At 47.6% G+C, this 16015-nt stretch overlaps 1 protein-coding gene across 1 annotated transcript in view; it reads right to left on the minus strand.

The window, feature by feature from the left end:
- The window catches only part of DNAI1 (dynein axonemal intermediate chain 1), a 160505-nt gene that overhangs the window by 109661 nt on the left and 34829 nt on the right, over window positions 1-16015 (minus strand). Inside the window, exons 8-10 of the mRNA XM_080973468.1 lie at window positions 14791-14850; window positions 11927-12061; window positions 1495-1579 (exon numbers count right to left, since the gene is read on the minus strand). Of these exons, the coding sequence (XP_080829594.1) occupies window positions 1495-1579; window positions 11927-12061; window positions 14791-14850 (280 nt within the window). The remainder of the gene's footprint in view (window positions 1-1494; window positions 1580-11926; window positions 12062-14790; window positions 14851-16015) is intronic.

The raw sequence follows: 16015 nt of genomic DNA on the forward strand, positions 1-16015 counted from the left end.
CTATGCCTATGCTGCATTTGAAGCCAATGTAATTCTTTCAAGACCGGTGTTATGTGGTCTCGGCGGCCCCTCCCAGTCACCAGTCTAGCTGCCGCCTTCTGGATTAGTTGTAGTTTCCGGGTCACCTTCAAAGGTAGCCCCACGCAGAGCTCATGGCAGTAGTCTAAGCAGGAGACAATCCGCGGGCAGGTAGGGTCTCTGCCTGCGTACCAGATGGAGCTGGTAAATAGCTGCCCTGGACACAGAATTGACCTGTGCCTCCATGGACAGCAGTGAGTCCAAAATGACTCCCAGGCTGCTCACCTGCTCCTTCAGAGGCACAGTTGCCCCATTCAGGACCAGGGAGTCCTCCACACCTGCCTGCCTCCTGTCCCCCAGAAACAGAACTTCTGTCTTGTCAGGATTCAACCTCCATCCGTTAGCTGCTATCCATCCTCCAATCACCTCCAGACACTCACACAGGACCTTCACCGCCTTCACTGGTTCCAATTTAAAAGAGAGGTAGAGCTGGGTATCATCTGCAGATTGATTGACACACAGCCTAAACCCCCTGATGATCTCTCCCAGTGGCTGCATGTAGATGTTGAAAAGCATGGGGGAGAGGACAGAACCCTGAGGCACCCCACAAGTGAGGGCCCAGGGGTCTGAACACTCATCCCCCACCACCACTTTCTGAACACGGCCCAGGAGGAAGGAGCGGAACCACTGTATGACAGTGCCCCCAGCTCCCAGCCCCTCAAGACGGTCCAGAAGGATGTTATGGTCGATGGTGTCAAACGCCGCTGAGAGATCCAGCAGAACTGTGCAGCAGACACTGACAGCTGAGAGTCAAAGAATCAGAGAATCGGAAGGGACCCCAAGGGTCATCTAGCCCAACCCGCTGCAATGTGGGAAGTCCATTTCCCCCCGATGTCAAAATTAGGGATGAATTGAATTTATTTATTTATTCCATTTACATTCCACTGTTTTCTCAAACGAGCTCAAAGGGGCAGGCATGGTTCTCTCCCCTTCCTCATTTAATCCCCACAACAACTCTGTGAGGTGGCTTAAGCTGAGAGGCACTCACTGGCCAAAGGTCACCCAGCTGGCAGGTGAAGATACTCCCTTCCTTCATCCCAGTATTATTGTGCTATGGGTTTGTTTTGTTCTGTCCTGCACTCCACTCTGCCTGCTTTCCGGTTTAACTCGGATAATTTCTAAAATTTAATTTCAGAATGGGAGCATATGCAATCTCTACTCCACCACCACCACCACTCTTCTGTTACTGATGAACATGCACACATTTAATTAAATCGCAGCACAAAGGGGAATCCATTTGAACCTGGAGAATCCTGCTACATCACTGCACACATTCACTGGTGCTCATCGGTGAACTGTTAAGGAGGGAGGGAAGGGTAGGAGCTAGAAACTGGAAGAGTGCGGATTTGCGGTGATTTGAACAAAATATGGGAACAATAAAACGAGACTCCTGATTACTCCAAAGGTGTCGCACACCTTGGGCAATGTCGTCAAAGGTGTTCTGGTTGACCATCCGCTCCACGATCTTTGCTGCCTTCGTCACCTTGGTGATGTCATCACTCTGTTGGGAGGAAAAAACAAAACAGAGAGAAGGGTCATACCCCTGCCGTGCTAAAAGAAGAGGAATTAGACGGAAGACCTCTGCCGCTGGACTCCCTTGCATACCTCTCTGTTGGAGGAACTGGACATGAATAATAATAAATAATAATAAATTTTATTTATACCCCACCCTCCCCAGCCAAGACTGGGCTCACGGCAGTTAACACCAGATATAAAACAATTGATTAAAATACAACTTAAAAACAAAATTAAAATACAACATTTCCGTAGAAACTCAAATCAAAAACTTTTTGGGGATGAAAACGTCAAGTCTTCACCAAGGCCAACTATCCAGACTGGTCCTACATGGGCCAGAAAAAAGCCAGGGAAGTCCCCAAATAGGAGTTCCATCACAGAAGGAGAAAGGGAAAAGGATAGAGGGGGAGGGGATCAAGTTTATTCCCAGCCAAAGGCTCTGTGTTACAGGCCCTGTGGAAAGAAATCAGATCCTGCAGGGCCCTGGTCTCATGAAGAAAGGGGTTGGTTTCTTTCACGGGGACAAAGCACTCCATGGATTAGATAAGCTAACAGGTACAAGGTCAGCCAGGACAGTTGCTATGGTAACAACACAGTTCCGTCTATAAAAGTGATTAAGGCACACCAGTTCAGCAGCCCGGGGTCTTGTGCTGAGATTCAGTCTGTGAGTCTGTTTCTAAGTTGGGCGTCTGTGTTATATCTTGAATCTGGAGCAACAGAGATAACTTTGCGCTTGTACAAACTTCCATAAACTATGACTTCTATACGATTAAGCACTACTGGGAGCAATACTGGAAAAAACCTGAAGCATAATCTTCTTGGTTTGTCTCCATATTTCTGTCCTCGAGGCTCCATAATTCATCAATGGAAACCATTTTTTCAAGAATGTCACATTTTAAAGTTCTGGTGGCTTTGATCTCTGCAGGCATCTTTTCCATAAGAAGCAATTCTGTAATCTTGTCAAACTAACCCATGGCAGACAGTCACCCATGACAACACTTCCAAGACAAGACTGACAGACTCAGCTGCTGTCTGGAAACCTATCACATTTAACATCTTCTGGAGTTATTTTTGTGGAATCAGAATTGCCCAGAGAAGCCACGGACTTGTAGTACAATCCTAACCGTACCTACACAGAAGTAAGCCTTATTTAAATCAATGGGCCTTACTCCCAGGAGGAAAGGGAGGTTAGGACTGCAGCCTTAGTGGAGCTCCCTAACCTGTTATAATTTACTGAAGTGTGAGTGCCTAATACCAAATGATCCTAGGGCAAATATTTCAAAGATGAATGCCTCTTCCAGGATGATGCTTGCCATGAAATATAGACACGCATAATCAAAAAATAAGAATATATGCTTGCTCCAGATTATTTTTACCCTTGTGGAAATTTGAAATCAAGATATCAAAACTCATTAATCCATTAAAATTTAGCTCAGAGTATCACTCGACAAGCGGACAGAACTACTGCACAAGGCAAAAAACAAACCCTCTGGCACCTAGCAAGCTGGAATGTCAGGACCTTGTATCCTAGGTTGTCCAGCCATCATGGACTGAGCTGAAAATGCTCAACATTGCTCCAGTATCAGTTTCTACAGCCACAGCAAGTGCTATAACTCTCCAACGATTTGACATCATTGTTGAAGGTTTGACATCATCCTCTTCCATTGTCTTCTGAGACGTGCGGATGCCAACCAGAAAAGTTGCAAGAGTAGTATCATCACCACCACCACCACCATCATCATCATCTATACTCCAGGCTTCCTCAGCCTCGGCCCTCCAGATGTTTTGAGACTACAATTCCCATCATCCCTGACCACTGGTCCTGCTAGCTAGGGATCATGGGAGTTGTAGGTCAAAAATATCTGGAGGGCAGAGGTTGAGGAAGCCTGCTCTACTCCGTCCCTGACTGTGCTTTTGGAACTCAACTCTGCTGGGCTCCTCAACTTGAGAAGATTCACCCACACTGAACTGTCTAATCACTTTTTTATTAATAAATATTTCAGTTGAACAAAATAAAATAGAAATAGAAAAGAAATTAAAGAGGGAAGGTATATTATAGTGTTATATATGCAAACAACTACAGTTCTATATATGCTTGTCTAGTATATAGGTAAAGGTAAAGGGACCCCTGACTGTTAGGTCCAGTCGCGGACAACTCTGGGGTTGCGGCACTCATCTCGCTTTAGTGGCCAAGGGAGCCGGTGTACAGCTTCCGGGTCATGTGGCCAGCATGACTAAGCCGCTTCTGGCGAGCCAGAGCAGCGCACGGAAACGCCGTTTACCTTCCCGCTGGAGCGGTACCTATTTATCTACTTGCACTTTGACATGCTTTCGAACTGCTAGGTTGGCAGGAGCTGGGACTGAGCAACGGGAACTCACCCCGTCGCAGGGATTCGAACTGCCGACCTTCTGATCAGCAAGCCATAGGCTCTGTGGTTTAACCCACAGCGCCACCCGCATATATAGGTATATCAATGTTATTATTATCCAAATACATAGATACAGTGGTACCTCAGGTTAATAACTCAATTGGTTCTGGAGGTCTGTTCTTATCCTGAAACTGTTCTTAACCTGAAGCACCACTTTAGTTAATGGGGCCTCCTGCTGCCACTGCACCACCGCTGCACGATTTCTGTTCTCATCCTGAAGCAAAGTTCTTAACCTGAGGTAATATTTCTGGGTTAGCGGAGTCTGTAACCTGAAGCATCTGTAACCTGAAGCGTCTGTAACCCAAGGTACCACTGTAGCATTATTTATACCCAGATATATTTTTTTATAAACACGTTCCAAATATCGTTATACTTGTCCGTACATAGCCTACAAGCAATCTGTTCATAAATTGCGAGGGTTGTCATATTTTCAATCCATTGACTGAAGGGGGACAAGGATTTATCCTTCTAGTGCATCCATATGTCTTTTGGCCATAGTAAGGGCACAAAAGAATCCATTTATGCTGTCCAGTTGTCAAATTCCATATGACAGGTACATAATTCAAAAGAATATTTTCCTCTGGAAATTTTAACTTTTTCCACTCAGTCATGTTTATACATCTCAATTCTTTCTCCCAAAACTTAGCGAGTGAAGGACACTGTCTGTGCTGTGATCTTGGGCCAGTCCCTCGCTCTCAGCCTCGCCCTACCTCCCAGGCTTGTTGTGAGGACAAAACAGGGGAGAGAAAAACTATGGACAGCACCTTGATCTCCTTGGAGGAAGGAAGTGGTGTTTAAATGCAAAGAAATAATAATATGAATAATGCCCTCCAGTAAGTCAAGAGACTTAACTGATTATAGGAAGAGAGCTGTTTTTATGTGGGCCCTGATTCTTCGGAGAAGCACTGTGTCACTGCGCAAAGGGACTGTTACAAGTTTGTGTGTCGGCAAATAAATATCCTAAGATAATTAGGATTCTCCAGCAGCGAGTCGCTCCCTGCGCAAGGTTCGCTGAAGCCACCAGCGCTTCTGATTGGGCTGCCCACTGTTTCCAGGTGTGATTTATGCTGTATTTTATTGAAATGAATCTTCCGAGGAACTGATATGCCTAATTTATCTCCTTTTAAGATCCTTTTGGAATTGATTTTCCCAGCAACGGCTGCTGACTAGCAAAGTCCTGAAGTGGCAGGGCCAGCTTACCAGCACACTAATTCCTTCCTTCTGGGGATATTTAGCGGCATTATTTTATACAACGGCAATAACATTAATGGAAGCATCCGTTATGACTGCGTAATGGTCTGGAGCTAGGAAAACAAACGGCCTGGGCCAGCCATGATATTCATCCTCGATAAAACTGTATGTTTATCTTGGAGCAGCAGGCTGCCTACAACATATAACTCTTCCTTCATGGCCTTTTAATTACCTAGAAACAAACAAACTGCTGTCGTGAGTAATACTCCCCGTGCAGGGGTCTCCGGGAATTTGGTAGGGGAGTAGCTCACATGCCCAAGAAGAAACGTGATGCAGCCCAGAAATGGAACAAAGATCTAGTTTTCTGCAGGATTCTGGAAGGGCTGATACTTCTCCCATTGGAATTCCACAGACAGCAACAGTTCACAGTCTTGTACAGCAGAGGATTCTGCCATACAAAATGTGCCCTGCCCAAAGAAAGCTAGTAGGTCAATGACTAGGGAAAAGGGCAGGCAAGAATCCTGAAGTGCTAGTTTGCTGTGTGCAGGGAGTATTGTTCTATATTGCTATTATTTATTACATGTATTAGTTGCTTTCTTTTTGATCCAATGGATCCTTGCAGTCACTGGGCATGGGGAAGCCTGCTCCCCCTGCTCTACTTCTGAGAAGACCTAAGATTCAAAGTCAGGGCAGGACACACCCCTGCTAGCCATCCTAGACCCTCCAAGTTTCGCTATTATCTAAGAATAGTCCTGGATTTACAGATGCCATCTTGGTTTCTGATGTGATCCCGAAATGTCCCACTTTTCCTTAGGACCTCCCTGCTTTCATCGGAGAAATGTTGGGTGGTATGGAGCTATGTGACCCCCCGAGCCAAGGAGATAATCAGCCATAAAACCTTTAGAAGACATCTGAAGGCAGCCCTGTCTAGGGAAGTTTTTTAATGTTTTATTATGTTTTTATGTATATTGGAAGCTGCCCAGAGTGGCTGGAGCAATAAATAATAAAATGATGATGATGGAATAGGGCGCCTCTATCTAGCAGTTCAAAAATATGTCAAAGTGCAAGTAGATAAATAGGTACCGCTTCGGCGGGAAGGTAAACGGCGTTTCCGTGCGCTGCTCTGGTTCACCAGAAGTGGCTTAGTCATGCTGGCCACATGACCCGGAAAAACTGTCTGCGGTCAAACGCCGGCTCCCTCGGCCTGTAAAGCGAGATGAGCGCCGCAACCCCAGAGTTGTCTGCGACTGGACATAACTGTTGGGGGCCCTTTACCTTTTTATTTTCATCAGAGAAATGGGTTTGCCATCCTTGGAAAGACACCCTATAACTGACGGACTTTGACTCTTCCCCAGTGCAAATGAGCTAGCTTGCTTTTTTAAAAAAAAAAGAAAGAAAGAAAACATGTGGTCAGATAACATGACAAAGCTCTGTTTTTAATGCCAGGAGGCTATGGGAAGGCTCATAGCACAGCTGTGGAGCATTTGCCTTGTTGTTGTTGTTTAGTTGTTTGGTCGTGTCCGACTCTTAGTAACCCCCTGGACCAGAGTACGCCAGGCACTCCTGTCTTCCACTGCCTCCCACAGTTTGGTCAAACTCATGCTGGTAGCTTTGAGAACACTGTCCCACCATCTCATCCTCTGTCGTCCCCTTCTCCTTGTGCCCTCCATCTTGCCCAACATCAGGGTCTTTTCCAGGGAGTCTTCTCTTCTCATGAGGTGGCCAAAGTCTTGGAGCCTCAGCTTCAGGATCTGTCCTTCCAGTGAGCACTCAGGGCTGATTTCCTTCAGAATGGAGAGGTTTGATCTTCTTGCAGTCCATGGGACTCTCAAGAGTCTCCTCCAGCACAATAATTCAAAAGCATCCATTCTTCAGCGATCAGCCTTCTTTATGGTCCAGTTCTCACTTCCATACATCACTACTGGGAAAACCATAGCTTTAACTATACAGACCTTTGTTGGCAAGGTGATGTCTCTGCTTTTTAAGATGCTGTCTAGGTTTGTCATTGCTTTTCTCCCAAGAAGCAGGCGTCTTTTAATTTTGTGACTGCTGTCAGCGTCTGCAGTGATCATGGAGCCCAAGAAAGTAAAATCTCTCACTGCCTCCATTTCTTCCCCTTCTATTTGCCAGGAGGTGATGGGCCCAGTGGCCATGATCTTTGTTTTTTTGGTGTTGAGCTTCAGACCATATTTTGTGCTCTCCTCTTTCACCCTCATTAAAAGGTTCTTTAATTCCTCCTCACTTTCTGCCATCAAGGTTGTGTCATCTGCATTTGCCTAAAGGTAAAGGGACCCCTGACTGTTAGATCCAGTCGTGGCCGACTCTGGGGTTGCATCTCACTTTATTGGCCGAGGGAGCCGGCATACAGCTTCCGGGTCATGTGGCCAGCATGACTAAGCCGCTTCTGGCGAACCAGAGCAGCGCACGGAAACGCCGTTTACCTTCCCGCCAGAGCGGTACCTATTTATCTACTTGCATTTTGACGTGCTTTCAAACCGCTAGGTTGGCAGGAGCAGGGACCGAGCTCACCCCGTTGCGGGGATTCGAACCGCGATCCTTCTGATCGGCAAGTCCTAGGCTCTTTGGTTTAACCCACAGCACCACCCACATCCCTGCATTTGCCTAGCAAGCTTCAAATCAGGTTTGACTCAGTGAAAGGCAGGCACTCCCTGTTCCCGTTGTCCCTCTGCCGTTTCTCACGGCCATGTCCACCAGCCAGCAGCAAACAAACCCTCCCTTCCTCCCCATTGCTAGCCTGTTACTCACTGGTGCTAATTAATTCCCAAGCGTCTCAGAGGCTCTGCCTCCTTCCTCTGAGTGACCAGTCTGAATAGTTTAAAGGCACATCTGACATCCGGGCAGACTGCGCTCCGAGACCAGGCGGGAAATGGCTGGATTGCTCAGCACTTAATGGATGCTTAATTTCAGTTTTCATCTACGGCTGAGCTAGCCATGACATCTATCATCTCTAATTGGCCAGTGCACGCCTTGCCCCTGCTGGCTGTGGCTCCTCGGTGCTTCCCATGCAGGAACTGGCTCACATCCAAAAGCTGGCTGGTTTCTGTTATAAAGGCAGCGCCAGGAGAGTCATAGAATCATAGAATGGCGGGGTTGGAGAGGAGCGCTCTAGTCCAGCCCCTTGCAATGCAGAAATCATAGCTAACAGAATCAAAGAAAGCTGATGGTAAGGTAAAGGTAAAGGACTCCTGGACGGTTAAGTCCAGGTAAAGGCAACTATGGGGTTGTGGCGCTCATCTTGCTTTCAGACCGAGGAAGCCGGAGTTTGTTCACAGACAGCTTTCCGGGTCATGTGGCCAGCAGGACTAAACCGCTTCTGGTGCAATGGAACACCATGACGGAAACCAGAGCGCACAAAAACGCCATTTGCCTTCCCACTGCAGTGGTACCTATTTATCTACTTGCACTGGCATGCTTTCGAACTGCTAAGTTGGCAGGAGCTGGGACAGAGCAACAGGAGCTCACCCTGTTGCGGGGATTCGAACCATCAACCTTTTGATCAGCAAGCCCAAGAGGCTCAGTGGTTTAGACCACAGTGCCACCCCCATCCATAAAAGTGCAATAGCACTTAAACTGTTAATTACTGCAATTCTCTGGGTTGGCTAATTTGAGCCTGCTGCAGATAAGGGGAGGCAGTGGGGTCTTTTATCAAAATTTTGCATTCCCCATAATGACAAGTGGGCCTGCCTTTGACTCTTCTATCTGACACAGGAAGGCACCCTCAGAGGTTGGTTCAAATGGTTGAGATTGCTAGTTCTAGGGTTGCCATATTTCAAAAAGAGACAATCCGGACAGAAAAGTTGTTGAGCGTTGGTGGGTTTGGGGCCAAAGTTTTGAGCTTCCTTTTTTGCAAAATCTCAAAAAGAGTTTTGAGCTATTTTAAAAGAACATCCCCAAAAACGACACTGCTGACATGGGTTGCCATATGCCTAGATTTTCCCAGCCATTTTTAAAGCAATTTTCACAGTATTCCACAGTTTTCACAGTATTCCAGCTAGGTCTGGGAAATTCCAGACGTATTTACAAGCTGTATAACTTTGTGGGGTCCACTTTGAAACCTCCTCCCCCATTTTGACAGTGTTTGTTCACACCCAGTCACTTGGGGGCTCTCCCAGATCACTTGCAGCGCATTTGGTGAAAAGGCGAAAACCCTTTTTCTGCCTCAGCTCCACTTCAAGTCCTGGATTCATCAGGTTGCCGCAGCCGATCACTACAATCTCAGTTCTGCCCGAGATAGAAACCACAATAACTAAACGAAAGGCTGGCATGGGGCAGTGTATTCACAAGATAAGTCTGGTGTCCTTAACCTGTTGAGATAAGAAGAAATCTCCCCCCTTTCTTCCACAGCTGCCCAATTAAATCACCGGGGGAAGTTTGGGCCAATATTCTCCACTCAACCACCTGGAGCTCTGAGCCAAGCGTGTTCCCATCCCTGCGCCCACCACCATCCCGTGGCTCTCCTAGAATTAGCAGCAGAAAACAATCAAGAGGCAAAAGCAAGAGACAGATATTGGCAGTCCAAGTGCCAATTTCAGGCTCGCAGTTGGAATTAATGAAGCATGCAGAAGGCAAGGCAATAATGAAGCCCGCCCCCCCGGTGGGGGCAATATCTATTTCCTCCTAATGATCTATTTCTGGCAGCCTCATTCTTCTGAGCCAATAATAATGAAGCTGACACAAGACCCAATCCTCGTGTGAAAGGAGGCTTCCCCACACGAACATGGTCCCATTGAGCCCCACACCCAAGAGAGAAGCTGCCAAATGGGCTTTTTCCATTTTCTAATTGTCTGCAACTGCAAACCCTCAGCGATTCCCCCACCCTGGCAGGAGGGGGCAGCGTGGAGCCAAGTTGATGGCAGGCTGGGGTCTCAGGAGGACACGCCCACCGTTGGGATCTGGAGGAGGGGGGTGTAGAAATTTAAGAAAGGAAATTTTTAAAAATACTGTTGCGCAGCACCAGGTGATTCCACCTGCTCTCTCTACAACTGGGATGAAAACGGGGACACGTGTGTGCGCGTTCCACCTCTTCTCCAGCAACAGCTGGAATGGAGTATTTGTAGGGATCATTTATCAAAAACACCAGCGCCGGCAATGTAATTTTTCTGTTCATCTATAAATACTGGGTTTCCACACACATCGCAACCAAATGTGTTGGAGTTCGGTCAGAATGATTCTAGCCTCCCTTCTCCCTGCGGTGCTGCAATGCCACACGCTGCTCTTGCTGTTCTGACAGCTGAGACAAAAAGAATCAGGCCCAATAGACAGGATACTGGAAAAGATGTCCTTTGGCCTGATCCAGAGGGCAGGCTCTTGTGCTGTTAATTTACACAGAAGAAGAGGAGGAGTTTGGATTTGATATCCCGCTTTATCACTACCCTAAGGAGTCTCAAAGCAGCTGCATGTGGAGGAGCGGGGAAGCGAACCCAGTTCACCAGATTACGAGTCTACCGCTCTTAACCACTACACAACACTGGTGGTAAAAAACAGGCAGCATGTGATGAACCATGTACACATGGAACAGGCCAGGTCAGGGGCAAGCATCCTCCACATTGCTATTTGCTCACACTGCATGGGCAGAAGCAGTGCCTTTTACCAGCTTCGTCTGGTTGGCGAAGTGCAGCTGTTCCTGTGCAGGGAGAGCTTGACCACTATAGGCCATGTGTGCAGAGGAGGGCAACTAAGAAGATCAAGGGTCTGGAAGCCAAGCCTTATGAGGAATGGTTGAAGGAGCTGGGTCTGTTTAGCCCATAGCTGTCAACGTTTCCCTTTTTTTAAGGGGAATTCCCTTATTCTGAATAGGATTCCTCGCAAGAAAAGGGAAAAGTTGACAGCTATGGGCCTGGAGGAGATGGAAAGGAGATATGTTAGCCATCTTCTAACATCTCAAGGGCTGTAAAATGGAAGAGGGAGCACGCTTGTTTGCTCCTGCTCTGGAGGGTAGGACTCGAACTAATGGCTTCAAGTGACAAGAAAGGAGATTCCAACTCAACACCAGGAAGAATTTTCTGATAGTAAGAGCTGTTGGACAGTGGAACGGTCTCCCTTGGGAGGTTGTAGACTCTCCTTCATTGGAGGCTTTTAAGGAGAGGTTGGATGGCCATCTGTCAGGGATGCTTTAGCTGAGATTCATGCATTGCAGGGGGTTGGACTAGATGACCCTTGGGTCCCTTCCAACTCTACGATTCTCTTATTCTCTGTGTTGGCAACCTTGAGGCTAGATTTCTGCAATGCGCTCCATGTGGGGCTGGCCTTGGGGCTGGTTCAGAAGCTCCAGCCTGCGGAAACTGCAGTGGCCAGATTACCGGATCCCAGGTACCCCAAGGGCTGTGAGGCGCAGGCCTGAGAAGCCATGGAGCAGATTGTGGAGGACCTCCAGGTGATGAAGTCCCAAGGGGATCTCCGATTCCTTTAGCCCGGCCTCTGCAGACCCTCGCAAGGTTCCACCTGCACACCAAACAGTCACACATCCTGAACACGTGGAGATCTGGGATGGGGCCCGATGGCTTTAATCCTTACAGGAAAACATTTGAGCCAGGAACTGGAGAACATGGACTAGGGCAAAAACACAGGGGCAGCAAGTATTTCACCAATGATATAGGGGAGAAAACACCTAGGATGAAGGGAAAGGGATGTTGAAAATATAAAAGGCACAAAGCATCGCCGTGTATTATCACCACTATACGCAGGAACAGCACCTGAGATTCCAGCGACGTCAGTTTTCTTCCCCGCATCTTGTCTTCTTTCTTTGCAACTGGGGCCTTTTGTTTCTCTTTCTCTTTTGACTTTTCCAGTTTCTGGAGCTCCTCTACATAGGCATCGTAGATTTCCCACTGAAAGAGACAAAGAGTGAATGGTGAGACAGCAAGGAACTTCACAGAACTAGTCACAGGTAGCAGAAGGCAAGTGTACTTCTTGAAAACATTCCCTACCCGGCTTCCACCCAAACCACCAAGAAAGAAGATGAGTGATGACAACGTAAGAGAAATGTCACCCTAGAGCGCTGTGGCCCTGAGCACATAGAGGAGAAGAAGAGGAGGAGGAGTTTGGACTTGATATCCCGCCTTTCACTCCCCTTCAGGAGTCTCAAAGCGGCTAACATTCTCCTTTCCTTTCCTCCCCCACAACAAACACTCTGTGAGGTGAGTGAGGCTGAGAGACTTCAGAGAAGTGTGACTGGCCCAAGGTCACCCAGCAGCTGCATGTGGAGGAGCAAGGAAGCGAACTCGGTTCCCCAGATTACGAGTCCACCACTCTTAACCACTACACCATGCTGGCTCCATGCTAGAGAGGCAAAACTAGTACTCCAGCAGGAACAGGACCAGAGCTGGAGGGAAGACTGGGGCAGATCCACAGGTGCATGTTGGGATGCAGCCAAGGAATCGGGGGCAATGGGCAGGCCCCCAGCTGGCCTGTGCCAGGCGATCTCCAGTCCTTGGATCAGCATGAAACTGCAACCCTAGCTTCAGAAGCCTTCAGAAGCTGGGCATGCGCACTCAGCAGAGTAAAACACTGTGCAACAGAAGTGGCATGGAGGGGTTGTGTTGAGCATATTTACAAGTAGTTTATTCAGCATACATCAGGACAAAATGAAAACATGTATTCTCTCCTTCATGTCCAAAGCAAGACAGCAAAAGCTATATGCAAACGGAAGTCCCCGGCAAGCTGTGCTGGAGTGTAAACAGACATGTGACACACAGCAGTCTCATACCTGTCCCTTAAGGTAGAACAGAATATTCTAACAGTGCACACATCCATCCATCCATGGGCAGAGGCAGTTATGAGCCAGATAAGGGAGAAGGAGCTGCAAGAAGGTTGCAGGCAAGAAGGAGGTGAAGCTGGTAGCTGGGAGGGAGCAGGGAAGCAGGAAGGAAGAGAAAACTCAAGGAAGAAACAAGGCCTTTCCTGGGCGGTGGGTGACAATTCTGCCCCTTCCTCCTCCCACCTGCAGACACAGGTCCTTTGCCACATGAGATTCTGGAAAGGCTCTTGACTCAAATTCAGCAGGATAGAAAAGGGACTGTTGGCAGGGAGTTGGGGAACGAAGAAAGGAAGAGTTTGAAATATTACTTTATATTCATAAAATGGCCCAAGATGGGGAAGAGAGATGTGGGATTTTGTCCTCTGTCTAAAACTTCAGCTGTGTTCTGACAAATTTAGCAAGTTGTTACTCTGAGCCACTCAAGCTGTGCTCAGCCTGAAGAGAATTCCACTAGCGAGCGAGCTGGAGATTTGCATTTATTCCAGCACTTTGATTAGAAACACGGGTGTCCCTTTAAAGGACCAATTTGATATAACAGAGATGCATCCCTTTCTCCATCTCTCCATGTCCCCCTACGAGGGAGAGCCGCTGAGTCTGTGCATTGTCTTATCTACTGCTGTGTACCAAGTACAATAGACAAAATCAGTGGTAATTGGGACAATTGTCACAGGGACCGCAAGAAATACGTGTGGATCAATTCAACTTCTAGGCAACAGTAAGATTTTAAAAAGAGAAAACGTAAAGAAACAAAAACTGGTTGAATTCCATCCCATGCACTTCAGCAGCAAAAATGCACTTATCCTAATGGCACTATTGTTTCAAAGATGCAGATTAAAAAGACACCCCTGGGGACACTTTGGGGAGGTGATATGTTTCAGCATCATCTCAGAGCCTGCCACAGATGTGTTTTCATCTACACCAAGCCAGAGAGATGGGCCTCCACATTTCATCCTGCAGGTCTTTCCCTGGTACCTTCAAACACACCCAAAAGCAAGCAGATGCTTTTATCTCACACACAGGAGAGAATGAAGGCTGCTTACCTGAAGTCACTTACCTGGGATGTACCGTATTTTTTGCTCTATAAGACTCACTTTTCCCCTCCTAAAAGTAAGGGGAAATGTGTGTGCGTCTTATGGAGCGAATGCAGGCTGCGCAGCTATCCCAGAAGCCAGAACAGCAAGAGGGATTGCTGCTTTCCCTGCGCAGCGATCCCTCTTGCTGTTCTGGCTTCTGAGATTCAGATTTTTTTCTCTTGTTTTCCTCCTCCAAAAACTAGGTGCGTCTTGTGGTCTGGTGCGTCTTATAGAGCGAAAAATACGGTACATTTGAGGAGGCATGGATTGTGCTGTAGGGCATGCCATGCTTTCAGTCAAGGATGTGGGTGTTCTCTTGGCCCTGTAATCCTCACAGGCCATTAGGAACGAGCAAAGGCACCGAGGGACTGGCAGGGATTAGATGTGCAGACCACCTGGGCATGTCCAGTGTTAAGTCAGAAGATTAAAGGGATGAGATTCTGGCTCCATCCAACTTTCTCTCCCTTAGCTGTCACCTCAGTGGCAGAGTAGGAAGCACAGCTCAGCTCCACCATGAAGCCCCTGACCCAAAGTTGTGGCGGCTGGTCATTATGGGAACAAACGCTTAGAAACTGGTGGCTGAGCTTTGGTTTGTCTGTTTTCCCCTCTGCCCTCCATGTCCCTTTCTCCTTCTGTGTTGTAGGGTTGTAGGTCTTGTACTGACAGTATGTAAACTGCTCTGAAAGCCCAGATGCTCTAAATTAATATATAAATAAATAGCATTTACCTGGTTGGCAGTGTCAGAGAAGGTAGCTCTCGGCGGGGGCTCCATCTGACATGCCCTGTCCTGGAAGAAAGGATTTGAAGTAGCACACAGTTAATCCCGTTGTCAGTGCAGGATATATATAAAAGTCGGCTCTTGCTTAGCTGCTGAGAAACCGCCTGAGACTTGAGCAGCGCCAGTGGAGTGTGACTTCCCCCCACCATTTATCCAAAAGGTCTGTGCGCTGCGAGGGTATTGCAAATGGATCTGTGTTTACTATCAACGTGACATTTTATTTGTGGCAAGAGCTGGCCTGTTGCTGCGATGACCCCGGGCTCACGTGCGTCCAGGGAAACAGAAAGCACCTCGATAGGAATGTACAAATGGAAGGATCATTGGTTTTGGCAGAAATTGCTGCAAGTTTGCCGCAGGTGGATAGGTTTTACTGCTTCTGCCTCCGGGCGCAGTGCAACACACGGGCTAACTTATGGCATTCTAGAATTATAACAGCCTATGTAAAAAGCTTGGGCTTACCTCTCTCTGGGGAAAGGGGCTTTTAAAGAAAATGTTCAAAGCAATCTAAGTTTTCTCCTTAGCACCTGAAGTCTCTGTAAGCAAGGGAGTCATGAGAACTCTGGGGTGAGAGAATGAGACAGAAGAACTGGCCACTGGCTGGCTGCCCACAAGTCAGATTCAGCTCCACTAGAACTAGAAGGGTGTTGCGGAACTGAAGCTGGGATCTAGGAAAACAGGGCCTCTGGGGAGGGTTAGGCTGTGGCAGAAATGGCGAAATGGGAGACCAGCAATATCTGGAGGGAGACACAGATGGTCTGATATAAAGGCTTTGTGTGGAGCTGGCCAAGGAGCAGAGAGGGCAGAGCTGGTAGCTTTGAGGAGATGCTGCAACAATTTTCTGCTTTCCACATCGGCACGGCAGGACCTATTACATAGAATCATAGAACTGTAGAGTTGGAAGGGACCACATGGGTCATCTAGTCCACCCCCTGCAATGCAGGAATATTTTGCCCAAGGTGGGTTTTGAACCCAGGACCCTGAGATTAAGAGCCTCATGCTCTACCGACTGAGCTATTCCTTTGTAATAGTAGTTCTACGGACATCTCAAATTGCCACTAATGAGTGCTTCAGATGCAGCATAGTCATAGGATGTTTCCGAGCACAATTCAAAGTGTTGGTGCTGACCTTTAAAGCCCTAAACGGCCTCGGTCCAGTATACCTGAAGGAGCATCTC

The sequence above is a fragment of the Podarcis pityusensis genome (assembly GCF_964106645.2).
Source record: "Podarcis pityusensis genome assembly, chromosome: 11".
Lineage (NCBI taxonomy): Eukaryota > Metazoa > Chordata > Lepidosauria > Squamata > Lacertidae > Podarcis > Podarcis pityusensis.